At 39.3% G+C, this 14320-nt stretch overlaps 1 protein-coding gene across 6 annotated transcripts in view; it reads right to left on the bottom strand.

Annotated features, from left to right (window-relative positions):
* Nucleotides 1–14320, bottom strand: part of slc2a9l2 (solute carrier family 2 member 9, like 2) — a 107802-nt gene that overhangs the window by 67760 nt on the left and 25722 nt on the right. For all 6 annotated transcript variants that reach the window (XM_032514710.1, XM_032514712.1, XM_032514711.1 and 3 more), the window contains 2 exons: nt 13662–13786; nt 11846–11991 (listed from right to left, as the gene is read on the bottom strand). In XM_032514710.1, the coding sequence (XP_032370601.1) occupies nt 11846–11991; nt 13662–13786 (271 nt within the window). The remainder of the gene's footprint in view (nt 1–11845; nt 11992–13661; nt 13787–14320) is intronic.

Below are 14320 nucleotides of genomic sequence, written 5' to 3'. Positions count from 1 at the left end.
TACTCATCTAGGTTGACTCAGTTCCATTTCACATTGATTTATTTCACAAAATGCCTGAAGCTAAATATTTATCAAAGCCTGCTAGATTCATGGAAGCTGGTACTAAACATGGTCGATGAAGCAGCAGCAAAGAGCACTGGAGTCCTTCTAAATAACCTTGGATTTTAAATCATCCCTCTTCGCAGGCAAGACAATCTACCACGTGTTTACTCAAAAAATGTTCTATTCTAAAATAAGATATCCTACTTGATATTAAGTGTTCCTATACTGTATCAACCCAAATCCGAAAGTGTAGTCATCCTTCTGGGCTTATAAACTAAGACGAGTGTGAGAACCAGCATGTGTTGATGAAGGTCACCACCATCATACACACAGACATACCGTACGTATATACCTCATACGAAGCTTTGCCCTTAGGAAAGACAACAGGATGCACAGCCCTATCTACTTGGCAGATCTATATGCTTCATGATCTCCCTTGCACAAACGGGAGGGAGACATTTGTTGTTATCCAGAGACTGTGGAAAGAAGCTGCCCTTTGGAGAGAAAATGTCAGCATCTCAATCTGTTGGGGATTGTTCAACTTTTGTGAATTTTGTTTTATTAGACTGTAAAACTTTTAGAACATATAATTAACTCTTCTTTAACAGATGTGATGTATTTATGAACTGCAAATTCACAAGTTATGTAGCCTGCAGAACTACCACCCAAAGAAAATGGCCTGAGGATGAAAGTTGTCCCTCAGCCTCGAGATGTTTGTACATCCTGCCAGAGTGCACACATGTGAAAACACCTGTGTTGGGGTGGTTTGAGTCTTTGATGATGCTGCAGGCTCTTCTGTTGACTCTGTGCAAATGGTACGGGCATCCTGGTGATCTTCTCAGCAGTCCTTATCACTCTCTGCATGCGTTTACGGTTCTTAGTGGTTATTTTCCCATACCAAACAGTGATGTAGCTGGTGATGCAAATGGAGAAGCTGCTGAGAACCCTGGGTGACATGCTGAATCTCGGTCTCCTTAGAAAGTACAGCCGCTGTTGTACTTTCTGGACCAGCTGGATGATGTTACATGCCCAGGAGATGGCATGACTGAAAGCTGCTAACCCTTTCCACCTCAGATTCTGAATTGTCAGTGGTTAATGAGGTTGTGTCTCCTTTCTCATGTCCATTATTATCTCCTTGGTCTGGTGATCTGTGTTGAGCGAGAGGTTGTTGTTGTCACACAATGTCAGACTGGCCACCTCTCTCCTGCAGGCTGTTTCATCACTCCCAGTGATCCGACCAATGACTGGTGTTGTCAGCAAATTTCAGTGTAGTTTTGACCTTGTGTGCGGCGACACAGTCATAGGTGAATAGCGAGAAGAGCATTCGGCTAAGGATATATCCTTGTGTGGTTCCAGCGTTCGTCACCACATTGTTAGAGGTTAGATTTCTAATCCTGACAGATTGCAGTTTCTCAGTAAGGAAGTCTAACAGCCAGTCACATAGTGTGGGTTTCAGGCAAAGATTGTAGCGTTTGTGGAGGAGTGCTGTATTAAAGAATGAGCTGTAATCGATGAAGAGCATTCTGATGTCTTTGTGTTCCACGTGGGAGAGGGCTTTGTGCAGAGCTGCAGAGACAGCATCCTCATTGGATCCTTTAGGGGACTGGGGTGGTGGTGGTGGTTTTACTGCAGGTTGGGACTGTGGCCTGTGCAAGAGACATGTTAAAGATGGAGGTGAAAACATGAGCCAATTGTGTAGCTCATGTCTTGAGGGCACGACAAGTGGAATTTATCTGGGCCTGCTGCCTTACGGGGGTTAACTCTCTTTGTCTACATCAGCTGATGAGACAGTCAGTGTGGGTTAGTGCATTTTCTGAGTGTATGTTTGTAATGTGTATTTAATCAATAACCTCTACGGCAGTAGGTAAATGTGCTGAAATAAAAAAATATAAATCACATTTACACGTAACAATTATTAAAAATAAGAAAGGGAAGGAAGAACAGGAACCAGATTGAGTTAACCCTTACCTAGCTATCTTATGCAACATTGAAGTTTTGAGCTTAACTATCTTTCTCTGCAAGGCCCCTTAATATTTCTTGGATTATGAAAAAAACTGAAGATGTACGCTTTTTTGCCTCTGACTAATAACACGGACTTGTCTACACTGGTGACAGTCCAACTCTTCTTTTTGATCCTCTGTGCACTAAATCCTGGGTGAGCTGTGTAAATATAAGCATGTTGCACTGAGCTGTGGCTCGTCTCATCCCAGATGGAGATGAGAGTGGGCGTTAAGATTAGACCTCTCAGAGGCTGCTACACAAAGAGTTGAATTCATGTTCTACAAGCTGTGGTGTGATGCTGTGGTCTGTATAACATACATCTCATAAAAAACAAAAACATTTTTACCTCTGTATCCTTTTCTGGTACAATAGAATATAGGCTGCTGATGTTGATTGCACTCACATACTGATTATTTCTGTTGACAGGCATGTTAGTCATTTCCTAAAAATAAAAAGTTGACTGAATGAAAGAAAGCCCTGCTATGACCAGAGGGCTATACTATGAATCCAGAGATTAGAGATCAACTGGTATAAAAGCACCGCATACTGACTAATCAATACTCGAGTTATAACGGCGTCACCGTTCTTAGATCAGCTGGACCTCGGTGTGCAGAGAGAGAGGTCATAATAGTTCAAACATTTGCGACAAGCCCGTTAACATTCCCAAAGGTTAGTTCTCTTTATGAAAGATATACATTTTAATCAGAGACAATTATGTATACGCTATTTGTGTTTTATGATGATAGAAGTACTGATTATTTAAAGATGCTCTAATTGATGTCACACGTGTTTTAGGCTACAACATTTGTTGTCAAATAAAGCAAACAGCTCCTCACTATCCACGAGCTGCCTGTCCCCTGAACACACTGTAAAAAAACACGGTCTGTCCACAAACAGCAACAAAAACAAACTGTGCCCACCTGCACCACGAAGCATACACAAACAGTGTTCCAGTGTTCCAGCCAATAACCAACAAGAAGGATTTGGGGTTGGGGGAGGGGGGTTAGTCCACAGAAGCACAGAAGGGAGATGAAATGGGGATGAGAGAGGGGCAAGCTAGTCTCAATTTGTTTGAAAAAACTTTGTCAACAAGAAATAACGTCGCTCAACATCGCTTAGAGCACCTTTAAATTGAGTCTGCTGGGTTTGTTGATAGTGATTTTGCCATTAAATAAATAAATATGAAACCAAATTCAAATGTTGGCTGAGTGAGTATAGCCTACGGGATTAGGGTCGGCTTCTTGAGCTGTGTGTTGCCAATGTGCACATTTGAACTATGTTTTTAATATTTTTTATTTGCTCTCAGATTGCTTCCCATTGCCAGGGCTGCAACTGAAATAATAGGCTAAAGCAACGACAGTTCATGGAAAGCACAAGTGTAATTATGGTTAGATCTTGTGCCTGATTGATGGAGAAGTTATTTACTTAAACTTCTCTTTATTAATCCTTTTGGGATGACTCCCGCAAGGAAATTGAAATTTCCAGCATCCGTTTTGGCAAGAATATATAGTATAGTTAGTATAGTATAGTTGACAGTATAAAGATAACAATAATAACAATAAGAACCTTCGGCTATAAAAAGACATTAACCATAAATTATCAGTCAAAAGTGTCTGTTGAGTGTTAAAGTGACCAGGTATTAATGTAAGTCCAGGTGTGTATGTATGTATCTATGTACTGTATGTATTGTCCTCTCTGCCCTATTTCCTCCAGCCCCTGAGTGAGGAGTTGTATAGTCTGATGGCATGAGGGACAAAGGAGTCCTTGAGTCTGCTGGTCCGACACTTGGGAAGGAGCAGCCTTCCACTGAACAGGCTCCTCTGGTTGCTGATGACGGTGTGCCGGGGGTGGCCGTCACCGTCACCAGTGAGTCCAGCTTCATGCCGACCACAAGGCCTCAGTTTATCCAGCCTGAAGGTGTCCTTCTTGGATATGCTACCCCCCCCCCCCCCCCCAGCACACCACAGTGTAGAAGAGGACACAGGTGACCACGGAATATTTGATAAGCGGTTTGCGACTTAACAGCGTCTGCTTTTTTGCCGACGGGACCGCGGTTGTTAGGTTAGGTGAAGCCGGCTAACTGAAAGAAATCCAAGGCATGTTGATCTTGATTTGTAGCAGAATTTATAAATCCAGGATAGCCAATAAAGCGAGGCTTTATCCAGTCTAATCTGTGCATCCTGGCTTGGTGCGTTTCACGAAGGCCAAGCCAGGCTGAGGAGGCACAACTAGGTTGAGCCAGTCTGAAGTATTCCGGATAGATGCTTTCACGGCTTTCCTTAACAGACCTCAAGGTTGATCATAGATTTATTGATGCTAAAATGGAGAATACGTATTGTTCATACTTTATACAGAGTGAGCAGCAGCTTCTTTTGGAAGTATAATAATATGAAACACAATATTTGTAGAAAAGGAAAAAAAGAAGCATGGCAGATGATTGTGGATCAACTGAATGCGTAAGCAGCCGAAATATATACATTTACTGACCACTGCTCTGAAACTGTCATAAATCGTACCATTCAAGGATTAGGCTACTACTCATTTATACAAATTAACAGTTGTACTCTTTGCTTAAAAGTAAGCAGAATATAATTTTGTACCATGAAGATCAATTTTCCACAACGCTAAAATATGATGCATAAATACATCGTTTCTCCCTTTCATTGGCTAAAATATAAATTTCCTAAGTCATATTAACCTCCACTGCTCGCTTTCAATGCAAAGTGTACAATTGGTCGTGTTTGCAAATGACAACTGACTCATTGAAGGGTTTCAGTTAAGATCGGTAGTTTGTAAATGTATATTTTTAGACTATCAATCAGTTGTGCCATGCTTTTTGTCACGTTTCTTTCCTTCCTAGTTTTCTTGTTCACATATTATATGCTTAGCTCCCTCGTATATATGGACAGAAGAGAAAGACGAAATTGGACTCTAAAATCCAGAAACTATAAAGATAATTAAGTGATATACAGTACATAAACTTTATTTCAGACCCAGGGGGATCCATATCACAATAAAAACATACACAATCACAAAAATACAAAATACAGAGCCTTCCACAATGTTCAGTGTCTAATTTACAGACATGTCCGCCAATGGTTCCACGGTCTGGAAGAGAATCTGACAGAACTGCGTACAGGGTCAGCCAAAACAGTGACTGTGTCATTTTCTGACTCAGATACCCTACACATAAATCTATACTCTTGCACTGGAGCTTCTTGGAACTCTCAGCAGCAGCCTCATGCTGTCATTATAAGCCACCATGAGTTTTCTAATGCTGCCTTCACCACAGATAGGCCGTAAACAAACACTTCATGCTCACTGTAAACATGAATGTAACAGATATTCATCAGTTATTTCCACACAGCAAAATATCATGTCAAAAGCCATTAAGGTGTTCTCTCCCTGTTGTTTCATGAATGGACAGTAGTCTACACTATATAGTTATTGGTTCAGTTAACTTACACTGTAATTTGGTAGGATTGTACAATTAGGATATGTTTTTACAATTGTACAATCCTCCCAAATTAGTTGTTAGAGAATACAAAAAAAATTAATCAACTCAATTAATTTAAGGTGCATTGGTCCACTATAGAAACACACATCTACAGCACTTGCCCTTAGCAACAGACTTAATTTAAAACACATTTGCAACTTTATCAGCCTTTTCTAATTATTGCCACAACTGCGGTAATATATTCAAACTTCTAAAAACAATATATTTTCAAACAGTAATATAACAGTAACAATGTCACATGAATAATTATAAAAAAATAACGGTCACAACTTTAAATAATAACAGTACTTAACTGAACAACAATATGCACCTGTTGTTTTTAATCCAGGCTGACAAGGTTAAAAAAAATAAGGTAAAACCTGAGTGAACAGAAAAGGCTCCAGGATTATTAAATCCTGGCTGTTAGCCTGGTCAGGACCAGGCTAGCTGTACAGAATAAATCTCCATGGTAACTTAGGTGCCTCTGCTTTTGTGAAACCGAGTCAAGGCTAAACTGAGCCAGGATAACCGGGAAATCCCAGCTTAATCCCTTATCTTGGTTTTGTGAAATAGCCCTATGGCCTCTGGAGCGATACTCATTTACAGCAAACTCAACAAAGCAGACAAATGTTTGGTGCTCTATTCCACAAGCTTTGCTGTGTTTCCTTTCAATAATCTCCTCTATGAATGCATGACGCTGCAGGGTACATTGTCATGCTGTGATTGTACATAAGCAGAGAATTTGTGTTGAGCCAAGAGGAACAAAACAGAAAAGAATGGGCAACTTATGAAACCCCAGCCAAAGCCAGAGAATGTTTTAATGTGAACAAGTAACTTCTCAGAAAAGTAATGGAAATGTCAGGTGCCTACATCTGTGATGTTTCCAATTTCACAAGCTAATATTATCTGTGTTGGGTTAATTACTTTACCTTGCTGGACCATTCCCTAAGAGAGAAATGAACATGGGCCATACTAATCTTTACTAAGTTTGGTACAGGCAGCAGTAGTTCATTGAAAATCTTTATTGCCACAGAGGACGGTGAAATGTAATTGGCTGCCACTCACTGTCCGCTGGTGTAGCCAAATGGCCCCTGAATCGCTGCCATGCAGGGTACAAGCCTTAAAAGGTCTCCCATTGTGTTTGTCAAAACAAGCACATGGCCAAAAAGCCAACCTACAACAAGGCACGGCTGGCAGCCACTAATCACCGCCTCCAGCTGCCTCGTTTGCCCTCATCAGGCCAGGACAAAAGGTGCCACACCGACCACATCAAGTCAGACTTGGATCAGAAGGAGAAGGAGAGGAGATAAGAATCACCAGAACAACTACTTAGATTTTTAAAAGAAACAGGGTTGATGAATAGAGCTGCTGCACTAATAAATATATTTCACTGTAATTTGATTTGGGTACATTTTTTTCCCACCACATGGGTTAGAAACTAATACAAGATGGATTGCAAGATGCATTTTAGGACAAAACCTTGAGATTGCCTGATATTTATTTTATATGTTCTGCTATTCTGGAAGAGCAAATAAGTTGCATAAGTATAATTAAGAACTGTTTTATCAATCCAGTGATACCAAATGATGGCATCTGCTCAGATAGCAATCTGCTTTTCCATTTATACTCGTCATGACTTAGTTTGCCACTCAGCTGATAGATCGTTTCTCTGGAGTTGTTTGTCTGTAACAAGGATTAGCACAACAGCCCTTCCACATTAAATTCCCACGAAATGAAAATCTTCTTGGTTAAAAACGTCACGTTGCCAGAATCTTGCCTTCAGAATACTATATGGGTGGAGCTCTGCCAGATCAGGAGAAAAGCCCATCATCCCTGTGCCTGCAGCTGTTTGTAATGAATAGCACCTGCTCTATAAACCTATTTTCCCGACGCTCGGTCAGAAGAGCAAAGTGGCAGTTGGCCCTTACAGGTGTGTGCTGCTCCATTCTTAAAATATTAACCCTTGTATGGTGTTCTGGTCAAATTGACCCATTTCAAATTTTTACAAGAAGAAAAATTGTGTAAGTATACATTTTTTCTACCTGAAAAGCTATGGCCTTACCTTATTTTCTATGATAAACATGTATTCCTGTCTCAATTCAGAAAATTATTCTGGATATGACCAGTTATGTTTTTTTCCATAGTGGACTTTTAACAATAATTATAACCTCATGACAAAAGAATCAGACTTCCATTTTAATGTTCTAGTAGAGACTGATTGCATTCCCACATGTTATCTCAATTGTTTGAAATTGAGAGACAATATTTATTAATGGATTATGAAGTAACATTTTATTTCAGAATTGTTTTTAAAACCTCAAATACGTCATGGATCAATTTGACCCGAGGGATAGAAGAGGGTACCGAAAGTGAAGGGTTAAAGCAGTGCTCCTTATAGTGTGGTTAACATGGTTTTCCACTGGGATTCACACCTTATAGGAGGGGTGAAAATAGCTGTGCTTATAGTTGTTTTTATAGAAACAATGTATCAAATGAGAATTTAATATACAATATGACAAGGAAAAGGGCTCGCTCTTAGCAATGAACCAACAGTATTATCACCTGAATCTACCCTCAGCAACTATTCCTTAAATGACTGTACAAAACAATTACTTTTGGTTTTGTCTTTTTTTTCTTTTTTCATAGTCAACAATGGCTGAATGTTTATCAGACATTTGGAATTCAATCTGACCAAAATAGCGTTTCATGCTCTTCACAATAGGTCACGCACAGTACCTTTTACGATGGGTCATGTTTCAAAAAACACCAAGTGCTCTTTTTTTTAGTTTTGTGTATGGATATGCAGCATGCTGTGTACTGTTAAACTGTAAAGAGCTGAAAGCATACACATACAGTACACACAAGGTATCTTATATCAATAGTCGTCAGTAATTTAGAACATGTTCTGATATGTGCACGTATAACTCATGCGTCTGATACCCAGTGTGACAACCATCTAAAATGAATTGCACTACAGTGACCATCCCCACGTGTAACAATCGTCTTTTTTCCTTTTACATAACCTAAAGCAGGTGTGATGGGGGATATAAGAGGACAGATAAGAGCCCATTATGGGCATTGACTCTAACCTTGCTGGTGTAGGCTGCATTTGAAGCATGCTGATGAGTTCCATCTCTTAGGGGAGTCTAGTGACAGCCTGCTAAAAGCCTGTTCTTGTAATAAACATGCATCCATACTGGTAGAAGGTCAGTGGCTAAGCATGAAGGTTAGAGTAATTATCATTTGTCAAAGCGTATCAACATGTTGCTCACCACAAAGGGACATCTTAGACTAGCTCCCATTGCTGTAACAGAAGCCTCCACTGAGCCCAGCTTAACTAAAACCGGTTTAAGTCTCATGATAAAAAGCTACTTGAAAAGTAAAAATACATTGGTTTACAGGAGAATACATTTGCTTTCTATTTTAAGGGTTAGAGATCAAAGTGTTAAGTTCAGGGGATTATAGGACCAAAATGCAGAGATAAAGGAAGGCATGAAAAAAATTGAGATCAGGATTTATTAACCAAAAAAACAGGACAAAAACAAAAAGGATCCAGAAAGGCAAAAAAACAAATGACACTAGGAATACAAACTGAGGCTGGTAAAAACTTAGAAATGCAGAAATGGGGAAAAAGCAGGATAACAAAACGAGAGCCCAGATACCACGAGGAAACACAAGGCAGGGGACACAAGGGCTGGGAAACAGGTGAACAACATAAGGTAATCACAAGGGCGGGAAAACACAGGAAGTAAAACAAGACTAGACTAGCCAGAAACTCAGACTATCAAAACAGGAAACAGAACATACAGACACTTATAGGAAAACAAGACAGGAACAACAACAACAACAAGACCAGGGGCCCTTTGCACGAAAGTAGAATGAAGATATCCAGGATAAGTGAAAAAGCGCAGCTTGACTTAGTGTGAGCCACTCGACACACTCGAGGCTTAATCGGTTGCACGTTTGCCAAGCCAGGATGAACAGGTGAAGCTATGTCAAGCCAGGGGTAGATAGCTGGGATAAATGCACGTTAACGGCTTTCTCAAATAGACCACGGTATCAATCACAGATTAACTGATGCAGAATTGAGAAGACGCATGCGCCATACGTTTCACCCAATGAGCAGCAGCTTCTAATGGAAAGCAACGTGGAGGTGAAGAATATGCAAAAAGGGAAATATGGCTCTTATCAAACCAAAATAAAAAGATTAAGAAGCATTGTGGTGTTCCCGGTGGGATGAATGTAAACTACACTATATACGTACGTATAAAGGCCACCTTATTGGTCCAGGAATGAGAGACTAATTGAGAAGGTTATGAAACCGTAAGCTAAAATAAAAAACATTAGGCCTACATATTAAGGAGTAACACAAAACTGTCCTTTTATTAAAGAAGGACAAGCAACAAGAAAATGAAATCATAAATATATTGGTCTCTGATCAGTCTGCCATTATTATCACACCAGCGCAGTACATCTATGCTGACATTGAAATGTGTATCAGGCAGTTTTCCAATCTGAGTGTTTTGCAACTATGTACCACCAACAAGTTCAACTGAATTTAATGACAGATTTCCAACACGACCAAGCATGTGCCGATGTTGAGAATGTTATCTGGTACACACTGGCCCAATTTCAATCCAGCCCCTACACCCTCAACCTACCCACCTTCACTCTGCTTTTGCATTTGCATGGAGGGTAGCCAAATGTCACAACCCACACGCTTACTGAACAGAAATATCTGCCAAAAAGTGCATGTTTTGAATTTTGGAAAGCAATTTAGAAGAAATGCATTCATCATTAGTGTTTTAATACAGTGCCAAAAGTGAGCTACAGTCAACAGAATCTGTTCACAATACACAACTGAATTTATTTGGCTTTTAAAGCATAAGTGTCATAGGCTAATGCCTTTCATCCCTAAATAATATACAGACAAAGGAGCATGAATAATCAATTAAATAAAGACTGGATCCCTGTCATGAAAATGACTCACAAATAGGCTGAGTCAACGATGCTTAAATTGTGGGCATTAAGGTGAGAAGGGGGAAAAGTTGATTGCATTTCCTCTGGGTGGTCTGGCTCAACAGATGTACATTAATAGGATGTTCCTCCCCTCTCGCTGTCTCCGCTATTAAGGCTTAACGCCACCCAGGACGGTTGTGATTGCTTTGAAGAAATACAAAAAAGCCAGAGCTCTATGCCAGAATAGATAGTTGGTGTAGCCAGACCATACTGCAGTGCTGACACAGCACCGTGGAGATACTGTAGGTCTGGCAATGCAAGAATTCCTTCAAGGTCAACAAGGTGTGAGAATTCCTGCTGCTATCTTATTGAAACAAGGGACAGAATCAATCAGATACTGGGCAGGATTCTGTCTTTATTCTCAGGTAGGCCTACAAGCTCACACTTGTCCGCTGTAGCTGTAACTGTAGAGTTAAAGAAGTCTGCCACTCCAAGAGGCTTCATCAGCTCTACTGACGGACGAAAAGGTCCTTGGAAATTATATCTAATCACACCGGGATGTCACATGAGAGCCGCTGAGGTTGTTTAAAAGACGTGTCAGACACAAGAACTACAAGAATTAAGGTATGAATTGGTGTAAAACCGAGAGGATATCAGCATGGCTTTAGAGGAAATGGGGATGGCACCGGCTCCAAATACCCCAAATAAACTGACAGTACACTTGTTACCAGTTTCAATTAACTGATAATTTATTTAGTTTTTATCCCAAAGCTCAATTGTTCCTATCCCTTTAGGAATTTCAAAGTTTGCAATATGTGTTATGACATCAATCTTATCATCGTGTGTGATTTAAGGAAGATTCTGAAATCTGATGTATTAACCTGTGCATATACTTTTATTACAAATGTTTTACCAAACAGGATTACAATATAACTGATTTGATATAAACTGAAAGGTTGGGTTTGTAACTTTTATAAAAATAACTTTTTGTCATATTGTTTATATTACTTTGTTTGTTTTTGCTTTCATTGTAGAGAATTGCTGCTGTAACAAAGGAATTTCCCCGTTGTGGGATGAATAAAGTATCATCTAATCTACTGAAACTGTCACTATATTCTGACAGTACTACACAAGATGGATATGTACAAACAATCAGGTTCTCTGCCTCCTCCCAGTGATCCCGATGACATTTGTAAGATGCCAATGATAGGAAAGATTGCACAAAGCTTAATCTAAACTTCAGCCTTTCAAATGTCCTTTAGGAAAACCTATAAAGTTAGGTATAAGTGAAATAACAAATATTACTTCTATGTGTTCCTATAGCCTACAATCTCTAACAACACTGACCTGACCCAGCAGCTCGGGCAGCCCCAGCACTTGTCCTGTGAACACTCCTAAGCAGATCAGGATGGCATTGAACTGGCCTATTGAACCTCGGATATGTCTTGGCGTAATTTCTCCAAGGTACATGGGGAGGGCGCTGAGAGCTATGCCTGTAAAAGAAGAAAAAAAAACTTCAAATCTTGCTATGAAAAAGACAAAAGACTCATGTTTGATGTGATACATCACACTAAAGAGGCAAGGTGATCGAGCTTTTGAGTCCATAGCACATATACTATGGAAGCTCTGCCTCATCCCTAAACAACGGTCAGCTGTTTCTGAGGATTCTTTTAAAAATCAGATAAAGACATACCTGGTTAGACAGGCGTTTTGGTTTGACCGGTCTGCACTTGGTCTGCACTTTCAATATTATTATGTAATACTAATTGTGTATCGTGTTCTGATTCTGTTTTATGTTTCTTGTTTTTGCCCCTGTAAAGCACTTTGTGACTTTTGTCTGTCAAAAGTGCTTCATAGATACATTTTACACCGGCCTAAACACTCAACACTAAACAAATTATAGAGGGAGCGTCACTTTTTGTACGTGATACCAGTCCCCTGAATGGTGAGTCGAAAAACAATGTAAGTAGCTGGGTAGAACTGATACCAATAGTAAGCATCTCTCAATGTTTCTATTTTCTTGAAATTGTATGGCTGAATTGTTTCTGAATCTATTGTTTCTCTATAGAAATCCACAAACCCAGACAAAACCAGCAACCTTAAACCCATACTGACTGATGATTCAACATCCAGCAACAATTGAGAAATACTGTCTTGAATTGTGTGGCAATGTCCTGGGTACTCACATGGCATCGCCTGGGCATTAGAAATGGTCTGCTTTGGTGGAACATTTAGTCCTTAGACAGCTTTTTGAACAAATCAATTTCCATGGTTTAGAAATTGTGATCGTGCTCTGCAGGAAATAAGTTTATTTCTTTAGGTAACACACATCCAAGCTGAGCTGGATATTGTTCCCGGGACTCTGAACATTAAGACCTCAGACTTGCTTGAGGATGTAGGCAGCGCTTGTTCTGCAAAATCATTGTTACTTAACTTACACATGATCAATTTCTACCACGAGCAGATTTTTTTTAGTAATTACAATTTCTTAAAATCTCTAGGAAATGTGTCTGCAGAGATGAATGAAAACTGATTTTAAACTCTTCCTCCATGATTGGAGAAATTCTCTCAGAAGAGAAAGTTAGACCAGTAATCAGTGTCTAGATGATCAGTGCATTCAGGTTTGTCAAGTTAACCCCCCTCAATATCTGCCAATTCCAATAGATGTTTCTTTTTCCCTGGGATGGGTTTAGACCACAAGTCTTTATTCATCTTTATGATCTGCAACTTTATAATTAGTTTTCATTTAAATGTGGTAAAATTTTTGATCTATTGTGGTGGTTATTTTCTTTTTAAGTTGACGGTTTCTCTGAGGCGATGTTCAGCAACTCAGGTAAATGTGTGCCTATTTTTTTTAAGATGCTCCGTTTACTGTAGCTGTAAATCCAAAGATGGTTACCCAAGTTAATATCTAAGTTTTGGGAACATTAATATGTGGCATTGTTGGGAACATAAGTATTTTTACAACGTTAAGCCCACACAGTTTAAGGTTTCTTTCACAGGTAAGTTTCTTTGTGCAACTTTTGATATTATTAGTTCAGTATGCTGTCAATGTCTGTATTTGACTTACATTATTACATTTTCTTTCCACTCTCTACCATGTAGTAGTTTCCTCCACAATGTCTTTTCTGTACTGCCTGGTGAGTATAAAATAATTACTTACCAGAGTTTACCCCGATAATGAGCCGGCCAATGATGAGCATCTCAAAAGATTTGGCCCTTTCACCCAGAGTCAGCAGCAGAGCAGATGTTACAGCAAAGCTGTTATTCAGCAGCAAGGTTCCCTTTCTAAAGTCAAAAAAATAAAGTTTGTAAAAAGAGAGAAACATCACATACTGGCAAAGGTGAAAAGGATTTCACTCAAATGCTAAACAAATTTTAATCTCAGATAATGTATTCACTTCAGCGCAATTTGTCAAAATGAGCGCAATTAGTTATTTGTGATATAATATTGAAATAGCAGAATAGTTCACAGCTAGATAAACTAACTACTGAAACATTTATATAATAAAATGTACTTATACAGCACTGCAGATAAAAGCAAAAAACAAATAAAAACAGGGACACTCAAAAACCCTGGAGGATAAAACCTAAAAAAATGTAAAATAACAAGAGTCGAATGATAAATACTAGAAGCATATTAAATGTTGGGAAACATTTTTCCATTAAAAAACCTTTTAAGAAGGGGCATTCAACAAATTGTTTTGGAGCAAAACTGGCAAGTTAAAAAGCCTTTCTAAAAATGAAAATAAGAGTGGCAATTCATGGCTTCAAGAGGATAAAAAGAGTAAGGAGGTGGTGTAATATTCTTCAAAGCCAGCA

The sequence above is a fragment of the Etheostoma spectabile genome, chromosome 4 (genome assembly GCF_008692095.1).
Source record: "Etheostoma spectabile isolate EspeVRDwgs_2016 chromosome 4, UIUC_Espe_1.0, whole genome shotgun sequence".
Taxonomy (NCBI): domain Eukaryota; kingdom Metazoa; phylum Chordata; class Actinopteri; order Perciformes; family Percidae; genus Etheostoma; species Etheostoma spectabile.
This window is presented reverse-complemented; position numbering and strand designations above follow the sequence as displayed.